Here is a 27163-nt window from a genome sequence, read left to right on the forward strand (position 1 = left end):
TTAACATAGTTAAAATAGGCATATTACATAAAGCAATATACAAATCTTATGAAATCCCCATCAAAATCCCAATGGCATTATTCAAAGAAGTAGAACAACAACAACAACAACAAAAATCCCTAATTTTGTACAGAACCACAGAACACTCTGAATAGCCAAAGCAATTCTGAGAAAAAAAAGAACAAAGCTGCAGGTATCACATTGCCTGATTTCAAGTGATACTACAAAGCTACAATAATCAAAACAGTATGGTATTTGCAAAACAAAACAAAACAAATAATGAATCAATGCAACAAAACTGAGTCCTAAAATAAACCCTTATGTATAGGCAACTAATTTTCAACAAAGAAGCCATCCTATATAATAAAGAGGTAATATGCAAATTGACCATCACTCCAACCCACAAGGTGGCCACCTCCATGTGGACACAAGATGGCCACCACAAGATGGTTGGCAGAATAGGGCAGTTGGAGAGACCATTTGGGGGCTTCATCTCATTTGAGCCTCACAGAAGTCCTGGAGTAGGTACATTGGAGACTCGGTGGAATCCTATTTTCTTTTCACTATCCAGGGAACAGGGATTTAGAAAGCTTAGACACTTGTCACCACTGAAAAGAAGAAAAGGTGGACCTTCAGCCGAAACCGGTTTGGCTCATTGGATAGAGCATCGGCTTGGGGACTGAAGGGTCCCGGGTTCGATTCCAGTCAAGGGCATATACCTTGGTTGTGGGCACATCCCCAGTAGGGGGTGTGCAAGAGGCAGCTGATCTATGACTCACTCTCATTGATGTTTCTTACTTGCTATCTCTCTCCCTTCCTCTCTGTACAAAATCAATAAAATATATTTTTTAAAAAAGAAGAAAAAAAAAGAAAAGGTGGACCTTCAAAATGACTTTAGGTTTTCTCATTGTGCAGAATATAGTCAAATACTGCTGCTGTTATCTATTTTACACTTTGTTCTCCCTGGATGGTCTACAATAATAATCTGCTTTGTATTTATGTTTACTGCTGTGTTGCTGACAATTACCTGAAAGACAAGTGGTGGTTCTTCATTGGGCTGGAAAAAGTTTAGTTACATCAGAAATCAGGTCTAATTCAGCAGGTTTATTCATATATATATATATATATATTTATATATATATATCGCGATATATATATCGCTCTTGCTGGTGCCAACTGCACATGAGTTTTTCAATTTATCATTGTTGAATGTGAATTTGGTTGACACCTCAATTATAGAGAAAGGGCTAATAGCGATATTAAAGTATTTCTTCTAATTAATTTATTTTCAATGTACATGAACTTGTACACCAGGTCACTAGTTATCAATAAAACAAGAAATACCTACTATTATAGAGGTTGTGGAGAAAAGGGGACCCTCATACAGCGCTGGTAGAAATTATTTTTTAATGAGGGGCCCAGTGCATAAAATTTGTGCATGGAGGGGGTGGGGTCCCTCAGTCCAGCCTGCACCCTCTCCAATCTGGATCCCTCTCACAATGTGGGACCACTAGCTCCTAACTGCTCACCTGCCTGCCTGATCAACCCTAACTGCCTCTGCCTGCTTGCCTGATGCCTAACCGCTCTCTCCTCTTGGCCCGATCCCCCTAACTGCCTAATTGTTCTCCCATCCTGTCTTGATCCCCCTAACTGCTCTCCCTTCCTGACCTGATCCCCCTAACTGCCACCTCTCCCTTCTCCTGTGGCACCAACCTTCTCCCTTCTGCCTTTCCCCATGGCACCGGCTTTTTCCTTTCTGCCTTTTCCCGTCTGCCTTCTCCCATGGCCTCTGCAAAAGGGACCACAGCACTGGACTGGCCCTTGGCCTTGCTGCAGTGGCTTTGTGTAGGACATCCAGAAGACGTCCAGTATAATTACCATATTACCCTTTTATTAGTATAGATTATTTAAGATTAAATTTATTGTAGTGACACTGATAGATAAAATTATATAGGTACAAATGTAAAAATCTATGATAAATGACTTACCTGTATATTGCATTGTGTGCTCACAGCCCAAAGTAAAATCTTATTCCAGCACCATCTTTTTGACCACCCTTTATACCATTTACAGTCCCCCTAATCCCATTTCTTCTGGTAACCACCATACTGTTTTCTATGTCTATAAGTTTTGTTCATTTTTCTTTTTTATTCATTTGCTGCTTTCAGTTTTATATACCACCTATGCATGAAATTGTATCATTTTTTTACTTTTCCTGCCTAATTTATTTCACTTAGCATGATATTCTCAAGATCTATTCATGTTTTCACCACTATGAAAAACAGTATAATGGTTCCTCAAAAAATTAAGAATAAAGCTAGCATATGACCCAGCAATCTCTATTCTGGGTATCTACCCTAATAATTTGACAATATTTATGCATGAAGATATATGTACCCCTATGTTCATCATAGCATTATACTTGAAAACAACCTAAGTGTCCTTTGATGGATGAATGAATATAGATGATGTGGTTTATACAGACAATAGAATACTATTCACATTTAGGAGATAAAATAGAAAGCAACAAATGAACAAACAATACAATATTCATAGACACAAACAACAGTATAATGGTTACCTGAGGAGAAAGGGTGTGAGAGGGAGGTTGAAGAGAGTAAAAGATAAAAGAGGTCACATATATGGTAACAAAATGAGAGTAGACTTCAGGTGGTGAGAACAGTGTGCAATATATACATGATGCACTATAGAATTATACACTTGAAAGTTATATAATGTAATTAAATAAATCCATCCCAATATTTAAATTTTAAATGAAAAAAATTAATGTATTGAACCCTTTCTTTGTATAACGGGGTTATGTGAAGCATTTTATATGTATCTTTTAACTCATTTATTTTTTTACTAGAGGCCCAGTGCACGAATTTGTGCACCAATGGGGTCCCTCAGCCTGACTTGTGGGATCAGGTCAAAACTAGCTCTCTGACATCCCTGAAGGGTCTTGGATTACAAGAGGGCACAGGCCAGGCTGAGGGGCCCCACCGGTTCAAGATCAAGAGGAGGGACATGAGAGGTTGGCCAGCAGGGGAGGGATCATGGGAGGCTCCAGGACATGTCCAGCCCATCTCACTTAGTCCTGATCATCCAGACCCTAGGAGCAAGCTGACCTACCAGTTGGAGAATCTGCCCCCTGGTGGTCAGTGCACATCCTAGAGAATGGATGAGCAGCCTTAGCATATCATTAGCATATTATGCTTTGATTGGTTGAATGGATGACTGGACCAGACACTTAGCATATTAGGCTTTTATTATATAGGATCATCCGATGCAGATAACTTTTATTAATCTTTATTTTTTTACAATATTACATATGTCTCCTTTTTTCCCCGCACTGACACCCTACTAGTCTGTACCTAACCCCACCCCAGGCCTTCACTACACTACTGTCTGTGTTGATAGGCTCTCTTAACTCATTTAATCCTATAAGGTAGATAATACAATTTATCCACTTTTACCCACATAGGAACTAAGCATCAAAAGTACCACAGTTAGTAATATAAAGATCATATTAATATTCATAATCTGGCTCCTCAGACTATGTTCTTAATTATTCTAATACAGGGATAGGGAACCTTTTTACTGTCAAGGGCCATTTGGACATTTATAACATCATTTTCAGGCCATACAAAATTATCAACTTAAAAAATCAGTCTGCTGCCTTGATCAGTTTGGCTCAGTGGATAGAGTGTAGGCCTGTGGACTAAAGGGTCCTTGGTTTGCTTCCAATCAAGGGCATGTATTTGGTTGCAGGCACATCCCCAGTGGGGAGTATGCAAGAGGCAGCTGATCAATGTTTCCCTCTCATTGATGTTTCTGACTCTCTATCACTCTCCCTTCCTTTCTGTTAAAAAAAAAAAAAAAAAAAAAATCAATCAATAAATACATTTTTTTTAAAAATTAGTCTGCTATATTTGGTCAAACATTTAACTAACTCATAGATCAAATATATGATGCGTTGGCAGAGCCAGACAAAATGATTTCATGTGCCTTATATGGCCTGTGGATGGACATTCCCCACCACTGCTCTAATATGAAAAGGTGGATGTTAAGTGTATAAAAGTGTAACAACATGTGCTATGGGATACAATAAAGAGTTATTTTTAGTTTGAAGGGCAAAAGGCACCTCCAGATCAAGCAACATTTTGTTCAGAGCTGAAAGGGGAAAAAATGAAAGAAAAAGAGCACATTATTTAAGTAATATTATTGATAACTTGGCTGAATCAGGAACATATTTCACTTTAAATCTTAATCATATAACAGAGAGAGAAAAGAAATTCAAGAAGAAATATACTCAAGAAGGAATTGCCAATTGTCATATCAAAATGTTAAGTGAACAGATTTTATAAAGAATTTAGTATGACTGACAGTTATGTCAGGATAATTACTCTCAGGTGCATTTTCAAAAGTAATGGATATTTTAACCAATACACCATTCCTGTCAAAATAAACATAAATCTAAGTTAGTGAGAAATAACAGTGGGTAAATTATAGACTAATTTAACAGTTCTAAAATTTTAAAAGAGAAAACCATTTTTATTTTAACCTTCAGAATAACATGACTAAAGGTAGATACCTATTTTTTCAGGCTTGAGTAGCTTGAAAGAGACTGTTGAGGTTCCTTTGCCACCAGACTTAGTTGTGACAATTATGTCTCCTTTGTCATTTTTGGCTTGTCCAACTCGACATACTATTTTACTTGCAGACATCCATTCTGCTGTCAGGAGGCAATTATGTCCACAAATTGCCAAACCTAAAAAAAAAAAAAAAAAAAGCATGCAAAGTTTAAAACAACAATGATAAGAGTTAATCATGTATATTACATAAAAATACAATTCTACTTTCTTCACTTAGTAATACCAGGCCTTTTGAAGAACTGAGAAATAAATCTAGAAATAATATTTCTTTGTACCTTTATTTCTATTATTGAAAACTAGAGGCCCAGTGCACGAATTCATGCACAGGTGGGGTATGCCGGCCTGCCCCAAGAGAGGCCCATTATTCCAAGCCAACAGAGGGGTGAAGGGACATGGGAGGTTGGCCAGCCAGCCCCACCCCCAATCGGGGTTTTGGGGGCCAAACAGAGGATAGGGCCGGCCAGGAGGAGGGCCCGATTGGGGCCCGGCTCAGGCCAGTTGGCTGCTACAGTGTGGGTCACAGCCACAATTCTTTTCAATCATTCTGGTTATTCTGCCATTTAGGTAGCTGGGCTTTTATATATATAGAATAAAGGCCTGGTACATGAAATTCCTGCATGGGGGACAGCAGTGTCCCTCAGCCCAGCCTGCACCCTCTGCAATCTGAGACCCTTTGAGGGATGTCCGACTGCCCATTTAGGCCAGATCCCAGTAGATTTGAGACTAAACAGGCAGTCAGACATCCCTTTCACAATCCAGGACTGCTGGCTCCCAACTGCTCACCTGCCTGCCTTCCTGATTGGCCCTAACCACTTCTGCCTGCCTTCCTGATTGGCCCTAACCACTTCTGCCTACCAGCCTAACCATTCCCCTGCCAGCCTGATTGCCCCTAACTGCCCACCCCTGCAGGCCTGGTAACCCCTAACTGCCCTCCCCTGTAGGACTGTTCCCCCCTCAACTGCTCTCTCCTGCAGGCTTCAGTCCCTCCAACTGCCCTTCCCTGCAGGTCCTGTTGCCCCCAACTTCCCTCCTCTGCCAGCCTGGTCACTACTAACTGCCCTCCCTTGCTGACCTGACCACCCACAACTGCCCTCCCTTGCAGACCTGGTCCCTCCAAACTGCTCTCCCCTGCTGACCATCTTGTGGTGGCCATCTTGTGCCCACATGGGGGCAGCCATCTTGTGTGTGGAAGTTACGGTCAATTTGCATATTACTCTTTTATTAGATGGGATAGAATAGAGGCCTCGTGCATGGGTGGGGGCCACCTGGTTTGCCTTGGGGTGTCATGGATCAGGATGGGGGTTCCCTTGGGGTATGGGATGGCCTGGGCGAGGAACTTGTGGTGGTTTGCAGGCTGCACACTCCCCCCGGTAACCCAGCATAGGCTCTGGTATCTGGGATTTATTTATCTTCTATAATTCAAACTTTGTAGCCTTGAGTGATCCCAAATCATCTGCTCGCTCCATGGCCAGGCCACGGCCATTTATTTATCTTCTATCATTGAAACTTTGTAACATTGAGTGGAGGCCAGAGCTGGCAAGGGCAGGCAGTAAGCTTGTCTTCCTCCATTGCTGGGGAAACCCAAGCCTCCCTCTTGCTCTCCATGGCCACAGCCATCTTGGTTGGGTTTATTTGCATATTCACTCCTGTTTGGCTCATGGGTGTGGCTTGTGTGTGTGGTGGAGGTAAGTTAAATTTGCATGCTACTATGTTATTAGATAGGATAGCCAATATTTTTGCAAGTATACCAGTCTCTCTTGATTTTTGTCTAAACTTTTTACACTAATACTATATTTAAGACTTCTTTTAGAATATATTTAAGTTTCTTCAAACATCAATGGAATTAGGTTATATAATGCCCATAATAATGATGAGAAGGTATTCTAGATCAGCGGTCGCCAACCTGTCAGATTACTAGTTGGCAACCACTGTTGCAAAGGTTTCCTTAAGCCAGCAGTCACCCATTTTTCAGACCTCAGGGACAACCAGTAATCTGTGGACCACCAGTTGGCAACTGCTGTTCTAGATTACTTAGACTATGAGAATCTTAAATTACTTTCATTTATATTAGAAAATCATTGCTATTATTAGCAGTCTAAGTTATTGAGATAAAATTGTAAAGGATAAATAGATGTATATATCATTCCCTAAAAATATATTTATACTTCTCCCTGAAAGTGATATGCATATACTTTTGCTAGTGTTCAATCATACATGGGTAACAGAATGAACTAAAGTAGATAATTTATTGCAAGCACAGCCTGAAGTCTGGTAAATCCTGTAAATGTTCTCTATTACAGGTTTACTATTTTATTTTTTTATTTCATTATTATTCCTTTAGCAACAATTCACACTGCTTTAGTGTTTTCCTAATGATACTATCAACACATTACATTCTGCTTTCTGGCACGCCAAAAAGGTCAACTCATGCCTGCCATCTCAGACCCAGATTCCATGTAAATTTAGGCAATAACCAAACAGGTAGGCACTGAAAGACTTTAGTGAGGAAGAAATGGCCCTGGGCAGAATACCAAAATACCACCATGTGTACACACTACCAGCTAGTCTACTAACTGATTTCCTCTCTATTTTCCATTTCCACAAAACAAAGTCCAATTCTATCCTACCTAATAAAAGAGTGATATGCAAATTCACCATCACTCCACTACAGCCAAAGCCACGCCCACCAGCCAATCAGTGCAAATATGCAAATTACCCCAACAAAGATGGCTGCCACCACAGAGAGCAGGAGGGAGGCTTGGGTTTCCCTGGCAATGGGGGAAGCCAAGCTTTTCACCTGCCCTGGCCGGTCTAGGCCTCCACTCCAGGCTACAAAGTTTCAATTATAGAAGGTGAGTAAACTCCAACAGAAATGGCTGCCACCACAGAGTGAGCAGAAGACTTGCCTTCACTCCAGGCTACAAAGTTTCAACTGTAGAAGATAAATATATCCCAGATACCAGGGCCTTCTCTTAGGTCACTGGGGGGCGTGGCTGGCATGCAAATCACCACAGGCTCCTCACCTAGGCCACTCTACGCCCCAAGGAAACCCCAACACTAATCTGGGACCCTTCAGGGCAAACCAGTTACTCCTGCCCATGCACTCTATGCAGGGGAGCAATTAGACATCAATCAGACTGGCAGGGCAGTGGTTAGGGGGTGATCTGGCTGGAAGGCAGAAATGGTTAGGGGCAATCAGGAAGGCAGGCAGGTGAGCACCTGGAGCCAGCAGTCCTGGATTGTGCCCTAAATGGACAGTCGGATATCCCTCAAAGGGTCCCAGATTGGAGAGGGTGCAAGCTAGGCTGAGGGACAACCCCCGCCCCAGCACAAATTTCATGCACCAGGCCTCTAATATACAATATATATAAAAGGCTAATATGCAAAGTGTCCTCTCAGGAGTTTGACTAAGTAACTGGGAGGTCAATTGTTCACCATGACGTATGCTGACCACCAGGGGTGGCGCAGAATGAAGGCAGGCCCAGTCGACAGCCAGAAGGCCCCAATCGGCCCTGATCGCCAACCAGATCTAGGGACCTATCCATGCACAAATTTCAGTCACCAGGCCTCTAGTATAATAAATATTTATGAAAAAAAATAAACCAATATGTGGCATAGACCCTGACACTTCACATTTTCTTTTCTTATTAGATAGAGTGTATATTGTTCAGCAGTCAAGTTTGATAAATGCTAACTTTTTTCCCCCCAGAAACATATGCCTAAGGGGGGTATTCATGATCTGTTACATCTTAAAGCACTATTTAGTAAGAATGTTATATTAATAATAAAGGAATAAAAAACAACTACATTTTTAAGACATCCATTGAAATAATGAATTTTAGAGATTCCCCTAAAACATTTATTATTTATTCATGTATGAAATTTTGTCTTACTAATAAAGCACTTAAAGGATTAAGGTTTCTGTTGGTTTTTAAAATATGTAATGACATTTATACATTGTTAAATGCATTCAGAATTCAAAATTATTTTTTTCCAAAATGGGAATGTATTAGATATCTTTCCTGTTAATTTTTGTTACAAAAAAAATTAAATAATTTAAAAAAACTGAGACTAGATGGTGTGGCTCAGTGGTTGAGCACTGATTGATCCATGAACAAGGAAGTCACAATTCAATTCATGGTCAAGGCACATGCCCAAATTGCAGGTTTGATCCCTAGTAGAGGCAGGAGGCAGCTGATCAATGATTCTCTCTCATCATTGATGTTTCTAACTCTCTCTTACTTTCCCTTCCTCTCTCTGAAATCAATCAAAACATATTTTTAAAACAAAGATTGAAAGCATCTCTGGAACTCCTTCCCATCCCCAAGATAAGCACTGTGAAATACTTCAATGAATATTTGCTCAAATAATTTTTAAGCATACATAAATCAGTCTGTTTATTTTTTAAATGAATGGAAAGTGCTTAAAATTACAAAATGTTTAATTTTAGATAACAGACATTTTGATATCACTCTGGGCAATATGTAAGTTAATATTTTTTTAATTTTATTATTTTAAAAATGTTCTTGTGATTTTAAATACTAACTTCAGAAAGCAGAAAAACTGAACAACAAATGTCAGGGCTTAATGTAAAGTGATTCCTAATATAAGTTACCTGCTAGAGAACTACCTTATGATTAAAACTAAGGAATGGGAACAACTATCATCCACAGAGACATGAAGTCTGGAAAACATGTTCAGATGAGCAAACATGAATAAATATTCATAATGGTACAAGTGAAAAACTATTCCCCAAAAAAATAGTAGATTTATGTTGTCATAGCTGCTACCAGTGTTCCTGTGATTTAATATATATTCTTCATTTTAACTAAAATAAAATTAATAATAAAATAGTTTTAAACATAGATTCAAATGGATCATTTAAAATGTCATGAAAATTAAATAGGATCATAAGACCAATTCTTAATTTTGTAAGCACTTTTGCTAAGTTACTGAAAGCTAAGAAACCTGTTTCATGAAATATAATAACATCTTTTTTTAAAGTAACTTGTAGAATTCCAAATAAAGTGTTTTTATAGTGTTTTTACTTGGCTAGTGTAGCTATCATCTGAGTTAAAAACACAAATAATTTAGTAGGTTAAGTTTGCTTTTTTAAAAAATGGTTTCTTGGCAATTCATATGCAGGTTGAAAGCTGAATTAACAAGTTTTATAAAAGTAATACACATTTAGTCAAATAAGAATAGCATTATCAAAAACTAAAGCAAGATTAAAAATTACATAGACTAGTAACCATCATTTTCAGGAGTTCACAATGACTGCCTACTAAAATGTGGGATGTAACCTATGGCCTCTTTTCATACTTTCTGGGGATTTTTCCCCTGTGGGTAAAGAAAATTCTAGAATGAGCTATATAAAAAACCAAGACATAGGATTAGATAAGACTATCTTCATAAGAATAAATGTGATTTATTTACTGAAGAATCAACAATTATAACTAGAGAAACAGTATAAAGTGTTACATTTAAATAACACTAGCAAAAAGAATTATCTGGGATGTGCAAAATTTAGTTATTAATCATAGTGTGGAGCTTCAGTTCACTTTCTCTTTTCAAAGGGAGTTTCTGGATGGCCAAAAACAATCTATAGATCAGAAGCTATAATGCAAGAAAAACAAGTTCCAACTCATAATCTCTAGTACTTTATCAAATTAATAAATAAATCAAGAGAATGTCTGAATCCATATAAATGTATTTGGGAAACCAGAATTTATATTCAGTAGCATATACTACAGCCTCTCCTTTCCTCATTCTCAATGGATTCGTATACCCTCACAGAGTTCACAGGAAAATAAGCTTAACTGACCATACAAACATATTTCTAATTTGCTCTCTTCCCTGGCTGTATCTCACACTCATTTGTATTTAAAAAACAGAAAACCATAATTAGGCTCTTTTGACACTGAGACTTAGTGGGCAAGATAAATTTTTTTAAGTTCTAGAAGACATTAAGAAAAGGTATGAGTGAGAACCACTGACAAACACCAATGCTTAAGTAAGCCAGAGTACAAGGTCTCCACTTCACAGACAGGGAGAAACACACTATGCTAACCAACATCTATATATATAAAAGCCCAGCAATCACTAGGACTACCGGTGGCTATGAAGCGCCAACAAGCCTACACTTGCACTTCCCCCCACCCCTCCCATTGGCCCACAACAGGAGAAGGAGCTGAAGTGGGGATCAGGGCAGGCAGCAGTTCATCAGGAGTTGTGGCTCAGGTGGAGGTGAGTACTCCACAGCCACCAAGCCCTGAGTCCAGGAGAAGGGGAAGGCAGCAGCAGGGAGCATCAGCCTGCCCAGCCACCACACCTCCATCCCATCATCCACTTTCACCGCACCCAGAGACCACCAGGCATGGCCGTGCTGCCCGCCCGCCTGATCCCCAGGAAGAGCTGGCCCCAGGTCCCAGTGATTTGGGGACCAGGAAGAAGGGGAGAACTAAGTGATCATGCTGAAAGAGGCAAGACTGGGGGGATGAGGCCGGCACCGCAGGTGGGAGAGTCCAGCCAGAGACTGGGTGCAAGGGCCCAGGAAATGGTGCCCTAGAAACTGGGCTTGAACTCTGCCTAGCCGCCACCCATTGTCATGGAAACTGCATCCACAGGTAAGGGTGGCAGGCAGACAGGTGCCAACAGCCCTGCAAATGGAATGCGGATGGGGATCCCAAGACTACCCCTCCTCACAGTGTGCCTCTGCACCTTGAATACCAATCTCTCCAGACTCCCCCACACACTCTGGGCTTCGCCACAGGCAACTATAAATGTTGCAGGATGGGTCAAAAACCTGAATTTCATTTTCCCAAAGATTTGGAAGAAAACAATATACTATTAATTATTTTATTTAGCCGAGATCGGTTTGGCTCAGTGGATAGAGCGTAGGCCTGCGAACTGAAAGATCCCAGGTTCGATTCCGGTGAAGGGCATGTACTTTGGTTGCAGACACATCCCTGGTGGGGGGTGTGCAAGAGGCGGCTGATCGATGTTTCTTTCTCATCAATGTTCCTAACTCTCTATCCCTCTCTCTTCCTCTCTGTAAAAAATCAATAAAAATATATATATTTTTAAATTATTTTATTTAATGATCATCATTATTATGGCTTTTAAAATGGTCCTCAGAGGCAAACCATAGCACCTGGTGCTAGAGTGCCTGTATATAAGTTTCTTCCTTCTGTCAAGGGGTTGGAGCTTAATTATTAAGGGGCTGTTAGAGGCCTCTTAGCCGGTTGTGATGATTTCAAGGGATGTGTTTGCATGCAGCAAGCGTGCCAGTGACCTGGATGCTGACAACAAAATGACAGGCAGGCCCACTGCCCCTTAACCAGTCCCTGTCCTGGGCAGAGATGTGACTCTAACCAGCCCTTACCCTTTCCCTTCATGAATCGCCACACCCTACTCCCTCATTGGTCCCCACTGCATCCTCCATTTCTCTCTCTCTCTGGAGTAAACAGAAATCTCAGGGTATGTATATCTAATTCAGGAGGGACAGGGTTGCCAAAGGGCTGGGGGCTGTCTTTCACTCCCAGCTGCCAGGATGCAGAGAACACTGACTCTTGCAGGGAACATTGAAACTTGCAACCCCTTCAAGTAGCCAGCCTGGCTGTGGTATTACAGGGCTTGGGTTGTGAGTGGGTGAGGTTCAGCTTACCAGCAGTCTGGACTCTCCTGGGCTTTTGAAAATTGCCCTGGGTTCTGACTCCACCACTTCTAAACCTCAGGTGCCCGGAGGAGAACAGGGGGTCTGAGGCATCCTGGCCCGGGGTTGCAGGAGAAGCCTCCAGCCTGGTAGTGCTGTTTGTCTAGGGACTGGGGAAGAGAGTGTTTATGTTGTGTGCCCTGAGAAAGCTTTGTTGTGGTGGAATGGAATATAGTTTTGGAAATATAGCTTTCCAAGGCTTGGGGTGGTGAGTGCTCCCAGCGGAGGGGAAGGCAACAGAACTAGCCTCCCCACTCTTGGCAGCTGATTTATGGTAACCCCTTTCTTAAGCCGCCACCTTTTACTGGTCATGTGGTGTGGCCTTAGGCAGCTTTAATTCTGCTCTAGTATAAGATCTGAGTATAAGAGAAGAAGGCTTGGGGAATGTGTTGAAAAAATGGCAACATTAGGAAGGGAAGAGAAAAAGCAACCATCTTACAAGCAAAAAAAAAAAAAAAAAAAAAGAAAGAAAGACTTAAATCTGAAAAACCCGTTTGTCCTATGTTAATTACTATATGAGAGGCTGGGGTTGAGGGTAAGAGTGAGGGTGGGTGGTGAGGGGAAACTAAGATGGCTGTCTGATCTTTCAACTTCATCTAAGTAAAGTGAAAACAAAACTCTTCATCATTGCACAATAAGGTGGCAAAAGATAATAGGTAAATAAAGGTACCTTTTTTTGTTGGGTTACAATTACCATTCTTTGATGAGGGTAGCTCATGATTCAGAACCTTTATCCACTATCATCAAAGTAAATTATTTCTTTATAGGCATGCTCTATCTCCCATTAGTGTCACCAGGTTCTGGTAGATTAGGGAAAAGAAGCCAAGTGCCCAGTGTTCAGTAATACTAGCCACTAAAATGAGTTGTCACTTATACAATGTTTACAACTCTGGTTGTCACAAAACAGGCCCTTGCAATTTTTCAACATCATCATTGTAATTATTATTGTAGAACTATTGTATTTTGTTAACTGTTAATAGGAGTTTCCTATCGTAGGCAACAAATCTATGTATATAAAAGCCTAATATGCAAAGTGTTTCCTTGGGAGTTCGACTGTCCAGGAGTTCGAGCACTCGCTATGATGTGCATTGATCACCAGGAGATGGCACTGAATGAAGGATGGCCCCAGCCAGCAGGTGGGAAAGGGAGGCCCTGGCCAGCAGCCAGCAGTCAGGGAATGGAGGCTCTGGCCGGCAATTGGAAGAAAGGCCCCAGCTGGCAGCCAGAAGGCCCTGACTAGCTCTGATCACCAGCCAAGCCTAGGGACCCTACCCATGAATGGATTTCATGCATCAGGCCTCTAGTCTAATAATATTTATTCTTGTCAACTGGATGCATAATAATCTATCATTCATGTCCTTCAGCTTAAAAGATTAAAAGAACATAAAATGAACCTAAAAACTAAAACCTAGCTTGCTCTAAATATGTAAATATTAGGGGATCCTAAATTAAAAAAAAAAGATAGATTAACATGGGTGAGAATTAGTATGAAGATTTTTGGTTGTAAGAGTCCAGGCTTGGCAGACAGAGATTGTATTTCAGAACAGTGGTGGTGCTCTCCAACATGAGGAAGCAGCTATATGGTAGAGAAAAGGAAACAAATAATTCTCCTCCACTTGGGATAGTCTCTTTTAGGTGGAGTAAGAGCCAAGTGGTACTGACATCACCAGGAGATAGAGTTTAGGTTTAATTTAAAAAGCAAGAAGGAACAGAAGAGGCATAATTCCCAGAGCCCTTGAGAAAGAATACTAAGTGTTGTATCATGAAAGAAAAATTAAAGAGAAAAAAAGGAGACCTTTGGCAATCTAAGCAGGAGAGAGCAAAACTGAGGAAATAGAGACAAATTTCCACTATGGGAAACTTTCTAAAGGAATTTGGTGCAAGTCAATATAGATAAGATTTGATAAAATGATGATTTTTAACAGGAAAATCAAATAATATCCTTATTTTTATTCAGACCATTTTGCATAGACAACAATAATGTTTTTCCATCATCTTCACTATTTCAAAATAATATATCTTGACTCAACTGTCTTAATATAAAAATGCATTTACAATGGATACACAGCATAGTCCTTGACCTTACCTATGAGGTCAGTTGGGCCAGTTCCCAAGTTTTCTCCTCTAATTGTGACCTTGGTCCAAGGTATTCCTTCATTTGGAGAGATGCCTGTCACAAGTGGAGGTTGTCTTGAACGAGACATTGTGATTTGTTGAGCAAACTGGAGATCTAGTTACAGAGGTAATCTGTTGAAAAATAAAAAAAGAATTAAGGCCAACTTAGATATACATTAGGTACCAAAAGAGAAAAAGTATTCTTAAGTAGTAGTTCTAAACTTTTGTCTGTTTACTAAGAACACTCTCAATCAAGCATTTCAAACACGTAGCCCACAACAAATATTTTTGTGGCCCACTCAATAATGGTATGTAATTAATGTTTTAATAAAAATTTTATAACTTAATTTTTATAATATCCTGTTACACATAATTATTAATAACGAACTACAACATTCACTAATGACTGATTACTATAATTGTGCTGCATTCATTTCCCTTTCATGTCTTGCATGCAGGCGCACCATTTCTCTCCACTAGTACTAGCAGTGAATATTTTAGCAGCCAATTGTCAAGTCATTAGTCTTGTACTAACTTGGTTGTCTTGAACGAGACATTGTGATTTGTTGAGCAATCTGGAGATCTAGTTATAGAGGTCACCCTAACTTCTCTCCTCTGCTGGCCTGGTCACACCTAACTGCCCTCCCCTGCAGGCTTGATTGCCCCCAACTGCCCTCCTTTGCAGGCCTGGTCCCTCCCAACTGCCTTCCCCTGCTGGCCATCTTGTGGTGACTATCTTGTGTCCACATAGGGGCAGCAATCTTTGAGCATATGGGGCAGCCATCTTGTGTGTTGGAGTGATGGTCAATTTGCATATTACTCTTTTATTAAATAGGATATATACACACACACACAGACTGAGTGGCCAGATTATTATGATCTCTGAACGCGTAATAATCTGGCCACTCAGTGTATATAGATATATGTATACATTAGAGGCCTGGTACATGAACTTGTGCATGTGTGGGGTCCGGCCAGCCTGGCCATTGGGAGGGGACATGGGCAGTTGGCCAGCCTGCCTGCTGGTGGAACTTCTGGTCCAGGGAACAATTTTACATTAGCCTTTTATTATATAGGATACACACTGAGTAGCCAGATTATTATGCATTCAGAGATCATAATAATCTGGCCACTCAGTGTATATACTAGTGGCCCTGTGCAGGAATCCGTGCGCAAGTAGCTCCCTGCCGCTTGCCTCAGCTGGCTACCCTGCCCACTGCCGCTCGTAGCTCTCTGCAGCACATTGTTCGCTGCCCTGCCCCTCTGTAGCTCTCCATCACTTGTTCACTGTCCCGCCGTCCTGATCAGTCATTACATGACGGCATCCCAACCAATTTGCATATTACCCTATTATAAGTATAGATATAAAAAAGCCTAAGAAACTGGCATACTGGCCGATAGCTATAAAGCACATTGACCACCAGGGGGCAGGTGCTCAATGCAGGAGCAGAAATGACAGGCAGGGAAACACGGAACAGACTAATGAATCTCAGAGGGAAGAGAAGGGGGAAGGGCGAGAAGAGATTAACCAAAGATCTTATATGCATACTAGAGGCCCGTACCAGAGGGGTCCCTTGGCCTTGCCTGGGAAGATTGGACTGAAACTGACCCAGTGCATGGATTAATGCATCATTGGTGTCACTCAGCCTAGTTTGCAGGGATCAGGCCAAAACCAACTCTCCAACATCCCCCGACGGGTCTCATATTGCAACAGCACAGGCCAGGCCAAGGTGCAAGAATCTGTGCACCAGGCTTCTAGTAAATAATAAAACCTCACTAATGAATCCTGAAGGAATTAAATGTTCAAGGCTTCAGATGCCCCAAAAGAACAAAATAGAAGGAACTTTCTAATTAGCTACATCTACATATATGAGAATATAAACACCCTAACCCTTGTCTACATCCTGCAATCAGGTGGGAATTAGAATTTTAGTTTCTGAAGAAACAAAACAAAAACAAACAAAAAACAAAAAACAAAAAAAGAGGCTACCAGGGAGCCAAGGCAAAATAGGGGTAATTAAGGGACAACCTGCACAGCAAACTGTGGAACTCCTCAGACCTCTACCTAACTCTGAACTTATACCACTGTCCGCAAGGTGCGTAAACCCCTTACACTACCAATATCACCCTGTCCTGATAACTAGAATATTATTCTCTAGAGAAATTGAAGAGACTTAGGAAAAAAACAGAGATCCTGTCATGTAAGGCTCCACGCCAAAAAGGGAAAGTCTACTTGCAGTTATATCACCAGATAGAAAAGCTTCTTACAGCCCTAGCTGGTTTGGCTCAGTGGATAGAGCATTAGCCTGTGAACTGAAGGGTCCCAGATTCAATTCCAATCAGGGGCACATACTAGGATTGTGGACTTGATCCCCAGTGGGTGGTGTCCAGGAGAATCGATGATTTCATCACAGATGTTTCTCTCTCTCTCTCTCTCTCTCTCTCTCTCTCTCTCTCTCTCTCTCTCCCGCCCTCCCTCCCTCCCTCCCCCCCCTCCCTCCCTCTCCCTTCCTTTCTGAAATCAATAAAAATATACATTTTTGAAAAGCCTCTTACAAATTCTGTCCATACGAAAACTAAACCAATCAGCTGTTCACATCCTAACTCGAAAATATACAAGGACAACCAAAGACTATGATATGGTCAGAAAAATATGTGAAAGAGAGATGGAAGTCAGATAAATGGAAAAGGTCCAGAGGAACAGATTAAGACAGGAAACAGATAAGACAAGCTGAACTGTGTCCCTCTCCAAAAAATCATGTTGCAGTCCTAACTCCTGGTACTTCAGAATGTGACAGTATTAAAGATTATACCTTTAAAGAAATAAGGTAAAATTAGGTCATATTGCCGAAATCGGTTTGGCTCAGTGGATAAAGCGTCAGCCTGCGGACTGAAAGGTCCAGGTTCGATTCTGGTCAAGAGCATATACCTTGGTTTGCAGGCACATCCCTAGTAGAAGGTGTGCAAGAGGCAGCTGATCGATGTTTCTCTCTCATTGATGTTTCTAACTCTCTGTCCCTCTCTCTTCCTCTGTGAAAAATCAATAAAATACATTTTTTAAAAATCAGGTCATATTAGGGACCTAATTCTATATGCCTGGTGTCCTAATAAGAAAAAATTAGGTCACAGATACACATGTGAGAAGACCATGTGAGGACACAAGGAAAAACACCCACTTAAAAGCCATGGAGAAAAGCCTTAAAAGAAACCAACCCTGCCTTGTGGTTCAGTTGGTTGAGTTTTGTCCCAGGCATGAAAAGATTGCTGGTTTGATACCTGGTCAGGGTACATGCCCAGGGTTGCAGGCTCATTCCACACTAGTGAGTGTCCAAGAAGCAGCGGATTGATGTTGTGTTCTCACATTGATGTTTCTTTCTCTTTCTCTCTCCTTTCCTCTCTAAAAATCTATTTAAAAGAAATTTTTTAATGAAATCAACACTACTGACACCTTGATGTTGGACTTTCAGCCTCTAGAATCATGAGAAAGTATTTTTTCTCATTTCAGCCACCAGTCTATTGGACTTTGTTATGGCAGTCCCAGCAAACTAATATAACAGGTAATAGAAAAACAAAACTTTAAGAGTATTACAAACTTTGATCCCAGTTTAATATTCAGGTGCCATGAAAGGATCAATCCAAAAACAAGCTCTTGAAACCTTCCAAAAGAAGCAAAAGAAATAAGATTTATATATCATCCTATCAATGCAGGAACTGATCACTTATTTAACCAAATGTGGTATTGAGGCTGGCAAAGAAGCTGATATCTGTTTGGGGAGCAGGAAAGGAAGATGAAGACGGAAAGGAAGTTATAAAATTTATCTACAATTGACTATCAAGATAATGGTAGAATAGTCATAGAATCTGGAAATGTGGAGATGGATGCCAGAACATAAAGCTAATTGAGTTTGGAGTATGTTGTAAAATAAAGATTGTGATTGTACTCTGTCCCTGGTTTCTGAAGGGATCTAAAACTCCAAGAGTGTCTTCATTATTCATCAGCCCTCAACATCATAGTTATGTAATATTCATGACAACTCATTAGTATGGCTGGCCAAACCAGAAAGAGCAACTATGTGATTAAAGGGTTGGGTTTTTTAACTATATAATATAAACTTGATGTCCTATGAAAAATGGGAGGGAGCTGGAGACTGAGTTCAATCTCATGGCCAATAATGCAATCAAATAAGCCTACATAATCCTATCCTATCTATAATAATAAAGGTAGCATGCTCATTAGACCCAAATCCTGCCGGGCATCATTCTGGACAAAGCTGGGCTGGAGTGAAGCAACATGGATCAAGGCGCCTGTCAGCAGCTGCCAGAGCAAAGCACCTAGTTTCAGGGCACCTTCTGGTGGTAGCCAGAGAGAAGCCTGGGTCCCAGATGCCAGATGGAAGCCAGTGCCTGCAGCTGGGGGAAGAAATGCCTACTCTTGAATGAATTCCCATGCATTGAGCCTCTACTACTGTATATAATAAAAGGTTAATATGCAAATTGTCCTCTCAGGAATTCAACCAGGAGACAGGGAGTTCAATCACTCAATATGACTTGTGCTGACCACTAGGGGGTGGCATGAAGCATGGTGGGCGACCTGCAGTGGGGTGCTGAGGGAGCAAAGGGGGGAAGGAGGAAGCAAGGAGAAGTTGAGGCAGAAAGGTGGGGAACCTGATCGGCTCTGATTGCCTGGCAGGCCTAGGGGCCTTACCCATGCACAAATTTCATGCTCTGTGGCTCTAGTATATTTAATAAAATTAAAACAGCAAATCAACAACAACAAAAAAGTGAAAAAACAAAAGACATTACCATCATCCAATAAACCAAATGAGATAACTAGAGGTTATTTTGATTTCTCTTCTTCCCTATATTATCCCTGGAATACTCAGAATCGTTCTATCAGAATTCAAAGTCAAATATTCCTCTCAATTATATTGTTGCTCCCTTAGTTAAGACCTTCATCTTCTGTGCTTGGATACTGAAACAGACTTAATTCTCCAAAATATATATCTCATCAACATCATCCCTCTTTAAATAAAAATAAAAAATCACCCATGACACCCCACTGTTCAGTAGTCACCAGTATCTAGAAAGTCCTTAGTACTTAAAAAAAAAAAAAATGAATTTTATTGATTTTTTTACAGAGGAAGGAAGAGGGAAAGAGAGTTAGCAACATCGATGACAGAGAAGCATCCATCAGCTGCCTCCTGCACACCCTCTACCAGGTATGTGCCTGCAACCAAAGTACATGCCCTTGACTGGAATTGAATCGGGGACCTCTCAGTCCACAAGATGACACTGAGCCAAACCAGTTAGGGTAAAATCCTTAATATTTTATTAAAACCTGTAAAAAAAAAAAAAAAAACAGATTCTTCTACATTCCTACTTCACCCTCAATCATTTCCCTCAGTCATCTGACATTTACCATATAAACCTATTGACTTCACATGAATAAACAAGTATGTTTATGCCTCATGATTTCTTTTACCTTATTTCAACTAAGTAGAAAGTCTTCCCAAGTTTGTTAGAACCTTACCAATATTTTGAGGTGTAGCTTAAATGTTACCATTTCTAACAAAGTCTCTATTTTCTTTCCTTGTACAATGCATTTTCTACATCATTCTAATATTTGCTGTATTAAACCTTAGATATCACATTTATATCTCCTCTTTTATCAGCCTTTTCTAGGAAATTCTTGAAAAACCGTATAACTGTGGTTTTGAACTCAATGTCCATTCTTTTACTTTCCTCCATTTCCTTCCTTTGTGTCCTGCCTCTTCTCTGCATTTTAGCTGCTTCTCTGATTTGATGGAATAGTTTTGTGTGCTAGGTGTCCTGGCAAAGCCCAGTAGCTCAACCTTCCCAGTTTCCTGAGGTGGACAGTCTTGGTGGCAGCCCTTTGTGGGCTGTGTGTGAAGTCTTGTTAAGCCTTGCTTGTTGTTGGTATCACTGAGGAGAGTTGATCTCCAAGCCAATTGGCTGTGAGGATCAGCAATGTCTCAGCTAGGAGGGCTTCTGTGCTCCGCTTGGATGGGGCAGAGTCTTGGAGTGGTGTGGACAAGCTTTGGTTCCCTGTCAGTCCCGCCTTAGGAAAGTCCTATTCTTGGGAGAAAGCTGTTCTCAAGTTTTGCCTGCTCCCTGACAGCCAGTTTTTCCCCAGCTCAGAGTTGTCTCTCAGTGCAGTTGGGAGATTTTTTTTCCCTCCCGAATAAGAAAGCCAGCCACTGAGAAGGCTTCCGTGTTCTGCTTAGATGGGGTGGAATCTCGGGGTAGCGTCAGCCCCTCCCTAAAAGGGTCCAGTTCAAGAGTCCAAGAGAGCTTTGCCCACTGCCTGACAGTCCAGCCTCTCCCTGACTGGACTATCAGTGCAATAGGGCGGTTCTGTTTTCCTCCTGAAAAAGAAAGCCAGCTGCGCATTAGCTGCTCGCCCTCTCAGTGCACCAGGAGTAAGCCAGCAGCATACTCAGCCCACCCTCTCCTCGCGCCAGAAGTATGACAGCAGGGAACTCCGCAGCTGCCCTTTCCATGTGCATAGGTCTCCGCACCTCCACAGCTCCTGAGGCTCAACATCCCTTTTCTTCCCTTCCTAGATGGTAGAGCTTCCACTCAGCCAGCCATCTGGTGTTTCAGGGCGATGTTTGCTCTGTTTTCCAGTTGTAAATTTAAAATTGTTGTGGTAGGCTACATTTAGGTGTCTATCCTATGCTACCATCTTGGTTTTTCTCTCCTATAGAATTTTATCAACCAGTGTCACCCCAATAAATTTAATTTATAGAACTTCTGTGCTTCAAAAGGTATCATCAAGAAAGTAAAAAGACAACACATAGTAAAGGAGAAAATACTGGAAAATAGTATATCTGATAAGAGACTTGTATCTAGAATACATTAAAAAAAACTCAATAGTAAAAAATAAATAAATAAATACAATTAAAAAATATATCATTCATTGGGGAAATGAAAATAAAAGCCACAATGAGGTAATATATTATACAGAGTATAATAATAATTTAAAAAAAAAAAGCCAAAAAATAACATGTTGACATGGCTGTGGAGAAATTAGCACCACTATAGATTGCTGGTGGGAATGTAAAAGTTACAACTACTTTAGAAAACAGTTTGGCAGTTAAATATAAATCACAAACTCTATGATTCATCAATTTCACTCCTAAGCATACATTTAAGAGAAATGAAAACTTACATTCACATAAAAACTTACATTCACAGCATTATTAATGAATAGCCAAAAAAAAGTGGAATCAACTCAATAGTCTAACAACTGATGAAAGGGTAAATAAAATGTGGTACATCCTTGCAAATGGAATATTATAGAAAAAGGAAACATGAAATATGAAGTACTCATATCCCACAAAATGAATGATTCTTAAAAAATTATACTAAGTCCAAGAAGCCAGTTACAAAGAATCACATACTATATAACGTAAATTATATATAAATGTTTGAAATAAGCAAATCTATAGAAATACAAAGTAGATTAGTAGTTGCCTAGAGCTCAGAGTAGGGTGGAAGTTTGCAGGAAATGAACAGTGACTGCTAATGCATATGGCTCTTTCTGTAGTGTAAAAGTTCTAAAATTGTGGTGATGGCTGCACAACTACGTGGCTATACTGAAAACCACTAAATGTTACTCTTTAAATGGATAAACTGTAACATATATGAATCAAGCTATTACAAAAAGAAAATTGAAAAAATTATTCAGATAATAAGAGAGAAATATAAAGGTTGTAAGACTTCACTAGACTATTTCATAGAACTTCAAACTCAGTTATTTAATATATACATATATTGGATACTCAGTTTTCACCTGAGAGAACAGCTCTGTATAGCCAGCATAGGACAGCTATAACATAATCATAAAGCCACAGTCGATGGCTTGAGGAATCAGAAGATGGATCTCTGTGCTAATAGAGTAGATAGAAAGAGAGGAACAAAATGCTGGAATGAAGGAAACCCCAGAGACAGGAACAATTTTATTGAAATATTAGACCCCAGGATGCACAGAAGAAATGCCAAGCAGCACAGTAAAGAACAGCCTGCTAGATGAAAGAGGTCATTATTTCTTTTCTTTCTTTCTTTCTTTCTTTTTTTAATCCTCAATGAAGGATATATTTTACTGTTTTCAGAGAAAGGAAAAGGGAAAGGAAATATTGATCAGTTATCTCCCACAAGCATCCTGACTGGGATGGAACCTGGATATGTGCCCCGAGGAGGAATCAAACCTGTGACCTTTTGGTTTACAGGATGACACTCCAACTAATTGAGCCACACCAGCCAGGCAAAAGCAGTGATTTCAATTATTGCCCCCAAAGAAAAAACAAGAGTAATGCCTGTTTAAAAAAAAAAAAAAAAAAAAGTGCAGCTGTCATGACTCATGTCATGATCATCAACCTATGAACCAGGAGGTCATTGTTCTATTCCAATCAGGAAACATGTCCTGGTTGCAGGCCTAATCCCCATTAGGGGATGTACAGAAGGCAGCCAATCAATGATTCTTTCTCATCACTGATGTTTCTCTCTCTCTCTCTCTCTCTCCCCCTCCCTCCCTCCCTCTCTGAAATCAGTAAAAGTATATTACATTTAAAAAACACACACATAAAAGAAATCAACACTCTTCAGAAGAATAGAACAAAATCCAAAGTCTTTAAAATGTATTATCCATATGCCTAGGATACTATAAAAATAAGTAGTCCTATTAAAAAAATATGAAGAATATGTAGCCCCTAGCGAAGAAAGCAGACAATAGAGACACAACTCAAGATGAACCAGATCACAATTAGTAAATAAGAATTTGAAAGAGTCTGTAAAAAGCTATTAAAATATATATATAATCATAAGAAATATATGGCTATTCTAAGAGCAAAATTAAAATTATAAAAACAGAAAATGAAAATTCTAGAACTGAAAGGTACAATGTCCAAAATAAAAAAACTGAGGCCCGATGCACAAAATTCATGCCGGGGGTTGGAGAGGTGTCCCTCAACATAGCCTGCACTGTCTCGCAATCCAAGATCCCTTGAGGGATATCAGATTGCCTGTTTAGGCCCAATCCCCCTGAAACCGGCAGTCATACATTCCTCTTGCAACTCAGGACTGCTGGCTCCTAACCATTCACCTGCCTACCTTCCTGACTGTCCCTAACCACTTGTCTGCCTGCCTGATCACCCCTAAATGCCTCTTCCTGCCTGCCTGATCACCCTTAACTGCTCGCCTGCCTGCCTGATCTCCCCTAACCACATCTGCCTCAGCCCCCACTGCTGCAGCTTCGTCGGGAAGGACGTCCAGAAGGTCGTTAGGCTGTCCATTCTAATTAGCATATTATTCTTTTATTATTATAGATACACTGACTGGGTTGAACTGAAGACAGCTGAAGTCAGTGAGCCTGTATGTAGCTCTATAAAAAGTGTCCAATATGAAAAACAGAAAACAGAGAAAAGAAAAAAACAGGGATTCAGTGACCTATGGATTCAAGTACTCTGACATAAGAAGACAGTGATAGAGCAGAAAATATTTGAAGGAAAAAAAAGTGTGACATTTTTCCAAATTTATTGAAAACTGTTATTCTAGCAAACCAAGTCCAGTAAGCAAGCACCACACTATATAATAAAAGGCTAATATGCAAATTGTCCACACTATGGAACAACTGGTCACTATGATGCACACTGACCATCAGGAGGCAGACACACAGCGCAGGAGCTGCCCCCTCAAGTTCAGAGCGCTGCCACAGGGGGAGTGCTGCTCAGCCAGAAGCCAGGCTCATGGCTGGAGAGCACAGAGGCAGTGGCAGGAGCCTCTTCTGCCTCTGTGGAAGCGCTAAAGATGTCTGACTGCCAGCCCTAAGCCATCAGTTGGACATCGTTCGAGGGTTCCTGGACAGTGAGAGGGTGCAGGCTTGGTTGAAGGCCCTCCTCGAGTGCACAAATTTTGTGCACTGGGCCTCTAGTATAAAATAAATATTTAAAAAAACACACACATAGTATAAAATAAATATTTTTAAAAAAACACCTATACATATCTTCAAAGATAGAGAAAATCCTAAAACTAATCAGAGAAAAAAATTATATTAAGAGGAATAGTAATATGGATATGGATGATGATTTCTAATCAGAAAAAAAATGAAAATTAAAAGATAATGAAACATCCCTAAGTGCAGAAAGAAAAACAAAATCAGAAATGACAGGGTTGTTGTTTTTTTTAATTAGATTTTATTGGGGTGACATTGGTCAACACGAATATTCAGGTCTCATGTGTGGATTTCTAAGATATAAAATTTGTATACAGCAACATGTGCCACCACCCAAAATCAAATCTCGTGTTAGGATCTCTTTCCCCCCCTACCCCTGGCAACCACCATACTATTTTTTGTATTTATAAGTTTTCAGTTTTATAAGCCACATATGAGTGAACTCATAGGGATCTTAGTTTTTTCTGTCTGACTTATTTCAATTAGTATAATATTTTCAAGCTCCATCCATGGTGTTGCAAATGATGCTATTTCATCCTGTCTTATGGCTGAGTAATATGCTATTTTGTATATGTACCACATCTTCTTTACCCAACCCTCTATTGCAGGACACTTCTGCTGTTTCCATGTCTTAGGCACTATGAATAATGCTGCAATGAACACAGGGGTGCATATAGCTTTATAAGTAAATGATTTCGAATTTTTCGATATACCCAGGAGTGGGAGTGCTGAGTTATATGGTAACTCTATTCTTAATTTTTTTAGGAATCGCCAGACTGCTTTCCATAATGGTTATACCAGTCTACATTCACACCAGCAGTTAATGAGGGTTCCCTTTTTTCCATAATCTCTCCAACATTTGTTGTTGCATACCTTGTTGATAATGGCCACTCTAACTGGTGGTATCTCATTGTACTTTTAATGTCCCTAATTGCCAAAGAGATTGAAGATCTTTTCATAAATCTATTGGTATTTGTATGTCTTCTTGGAAGAGGTGTATTTTCAGGTCCTCTGCCCACGTTTTGACTGGATTATTTATTTGTTTGGGGTTAAGTTTTATAAGTTCTTTATAAATATTTTGGAAATTGCTCCAGTGGCACAATCGGTTAGCACATGGTACTAGTACAGCACAAATGACAGTTTTTAAAAAGGTATCTTCTAATGTTGGGAAAATTGGGCAGACACAGACAAAAAAAAATAAAACTGGATCCCTATTTTACACTACATACAAAAATCAACTTAAACTAAATTTAAGACTCAAATGTAAGGTCTGATAATATATAAAACTCCTACAAGAAAACATAGAGGGTAAGCTTCTTGACATTGGTCTTGGCAATAATTTTATGGATTTGACACCAAAAACAAAGGCAGCAAAAGCAAAAATAAACAAATGGGAAGACATTAAACTATAAAGCTTTTGTAGAGCAAAGGAAACCATTAACAAAATGAAAAGGCAACCTATGGAATGAGAAAAAAATATTTGTAAATCACATATACAATAAGGGGTTAATATCCAAAATATACAAGAAGTTCATACACCTCAAAACAAAAAACAATCCAATTAAAAATAGGTTGAAGATTTAAATATATTTAAATATTTATCCTAAGAGGACAAATGGCCAACAAGTACACACACAATTTCACTAATCATCTGAGAATGCAAATCAAAACTATTACATATCACCCTACACCTGTTATGATGTCCATTATCAAAAAGAGAAGAGACAGCAACTGCTGATTGTGAAGAAAAGGAAATCCCTGTATACTATTGGTGGCATATGCACTATGCACTGGTACAGCTACCATGGAAAACAGTATGGAGGTCCCTCAATAAATTAAAAATAGTTTTTGTCAATGAGTTTACCATCAGAACCCAGATGTCATGAAAACCACTGCTAAGTCTAAGCCAAAATGGATAAGGAAAAACTCATATCAATATCATTGTCACTGAACACATAGATTTGACCTCTACTAGTAATCTAATCTACAAATGAGATGGGGATTGACAAAGGAACCACTGAAAATTTTGAGGAGTCTGATGAGATGGGAAAGACCACCTACTTCAAATATGCATGTATTTTGGGTAAACTGAAAGCTATATGTGAGCATGGTATCACCACTGACATCTCCCTGTGGGAATTCAAGGCCAGCCAGTATTATGTGATCAGTACTGATCTACCAAAACTCAAAGATTAAAAAAAAAAAAAAAAATTATTACAGGCACACCTCATGCTAATTGTGCTGTCCTGATTGCTGATGCTGGTATTGGTGAACTTGAAGCAGGTATCTTCAAGAATGGGCAAACATACTCTTTTAACTTATGCACTGGGTGGAAAACAACTGCTGGTATTAAAATAAATGGATTCCACTGAACCAGCCTACAACCAGAAGAGATATGAGGACATTGTTAAAGAAGTCACCAGTTACATTAATATAATACTGGTACAGCAGCACTTATGTCAATTCCCGGTTGAAATAATAACAACATATTGGAGTTAAAGGCTAACATGATGTAATTCAAGGGATGGAAAATAACCTATATAGATGGCATCATTAGTGGTACCACAATGCTTGAAGCTCTGGATTGCATCCATAAACCAACTCATCCAAGTGACAAGCCCTTAGACTGTTTTTCTCAAATCTGGCTTGGTGGTCACTTTTGTAACTTTCATAATTATAACTAAAGCTTTGAGTGAAGCTCTTTCT

General features: G+C 39.9%; 1 protein-coding gene across 8 annotated transcripts in view; it reads right to left on the reverse strand.

Annotated features, from left to right (window-relative positions):
* The window catches only part of EXOC2 (exocyst complex component 2), a 250127-nt gene that overhangs the window by 189961 nt on the left and 33003 nt on the right, over nucleotides 1-27163 (reverse strand). For 7 of the 8 annotated variants that reach the window (XM_036444761.2, XM_036444758.2, XM_045584201.1 and 4 more), the window contains exons 2-3: nucleotides 14456-14616; nucleotides 4595-4771 (exon numbers count right to left, since the gene is read on the reverse strand). In XM_036444761.2, the coding sequence (XP_036300654.1) occupies nucleotides 4595-4771; nucleotides 14456-14573 (295 nt within the window). In that variant the 5' untranslated portion in view covers nucleotides 14574-14616. Of the gene's footprint in view, nucleotides 1-4594; nucleotides 4772-14455; nucleotides 14617-27163 lie in introns of those variants that run through there. The other variant, XM_036444766.2, reaches the window with a different exon arrangement.

Source organism: Pipistrellus kuhlii, unplaced genomic scaffold, assembly GCF_014108245.1.
Source record: "Pipistrellus kuhlii isolate mPipKuh1 unplaced genomic scaffold, mPipKuh1.p scaffold_m20_p_2, whole genome shotgun sequence".
NCBI lineage: Eukaryota > Metazoa > Chordata > Mammalia > Chiroptera > Vespertilionidae > Pipistrellus > Pipistrellus kuhlii.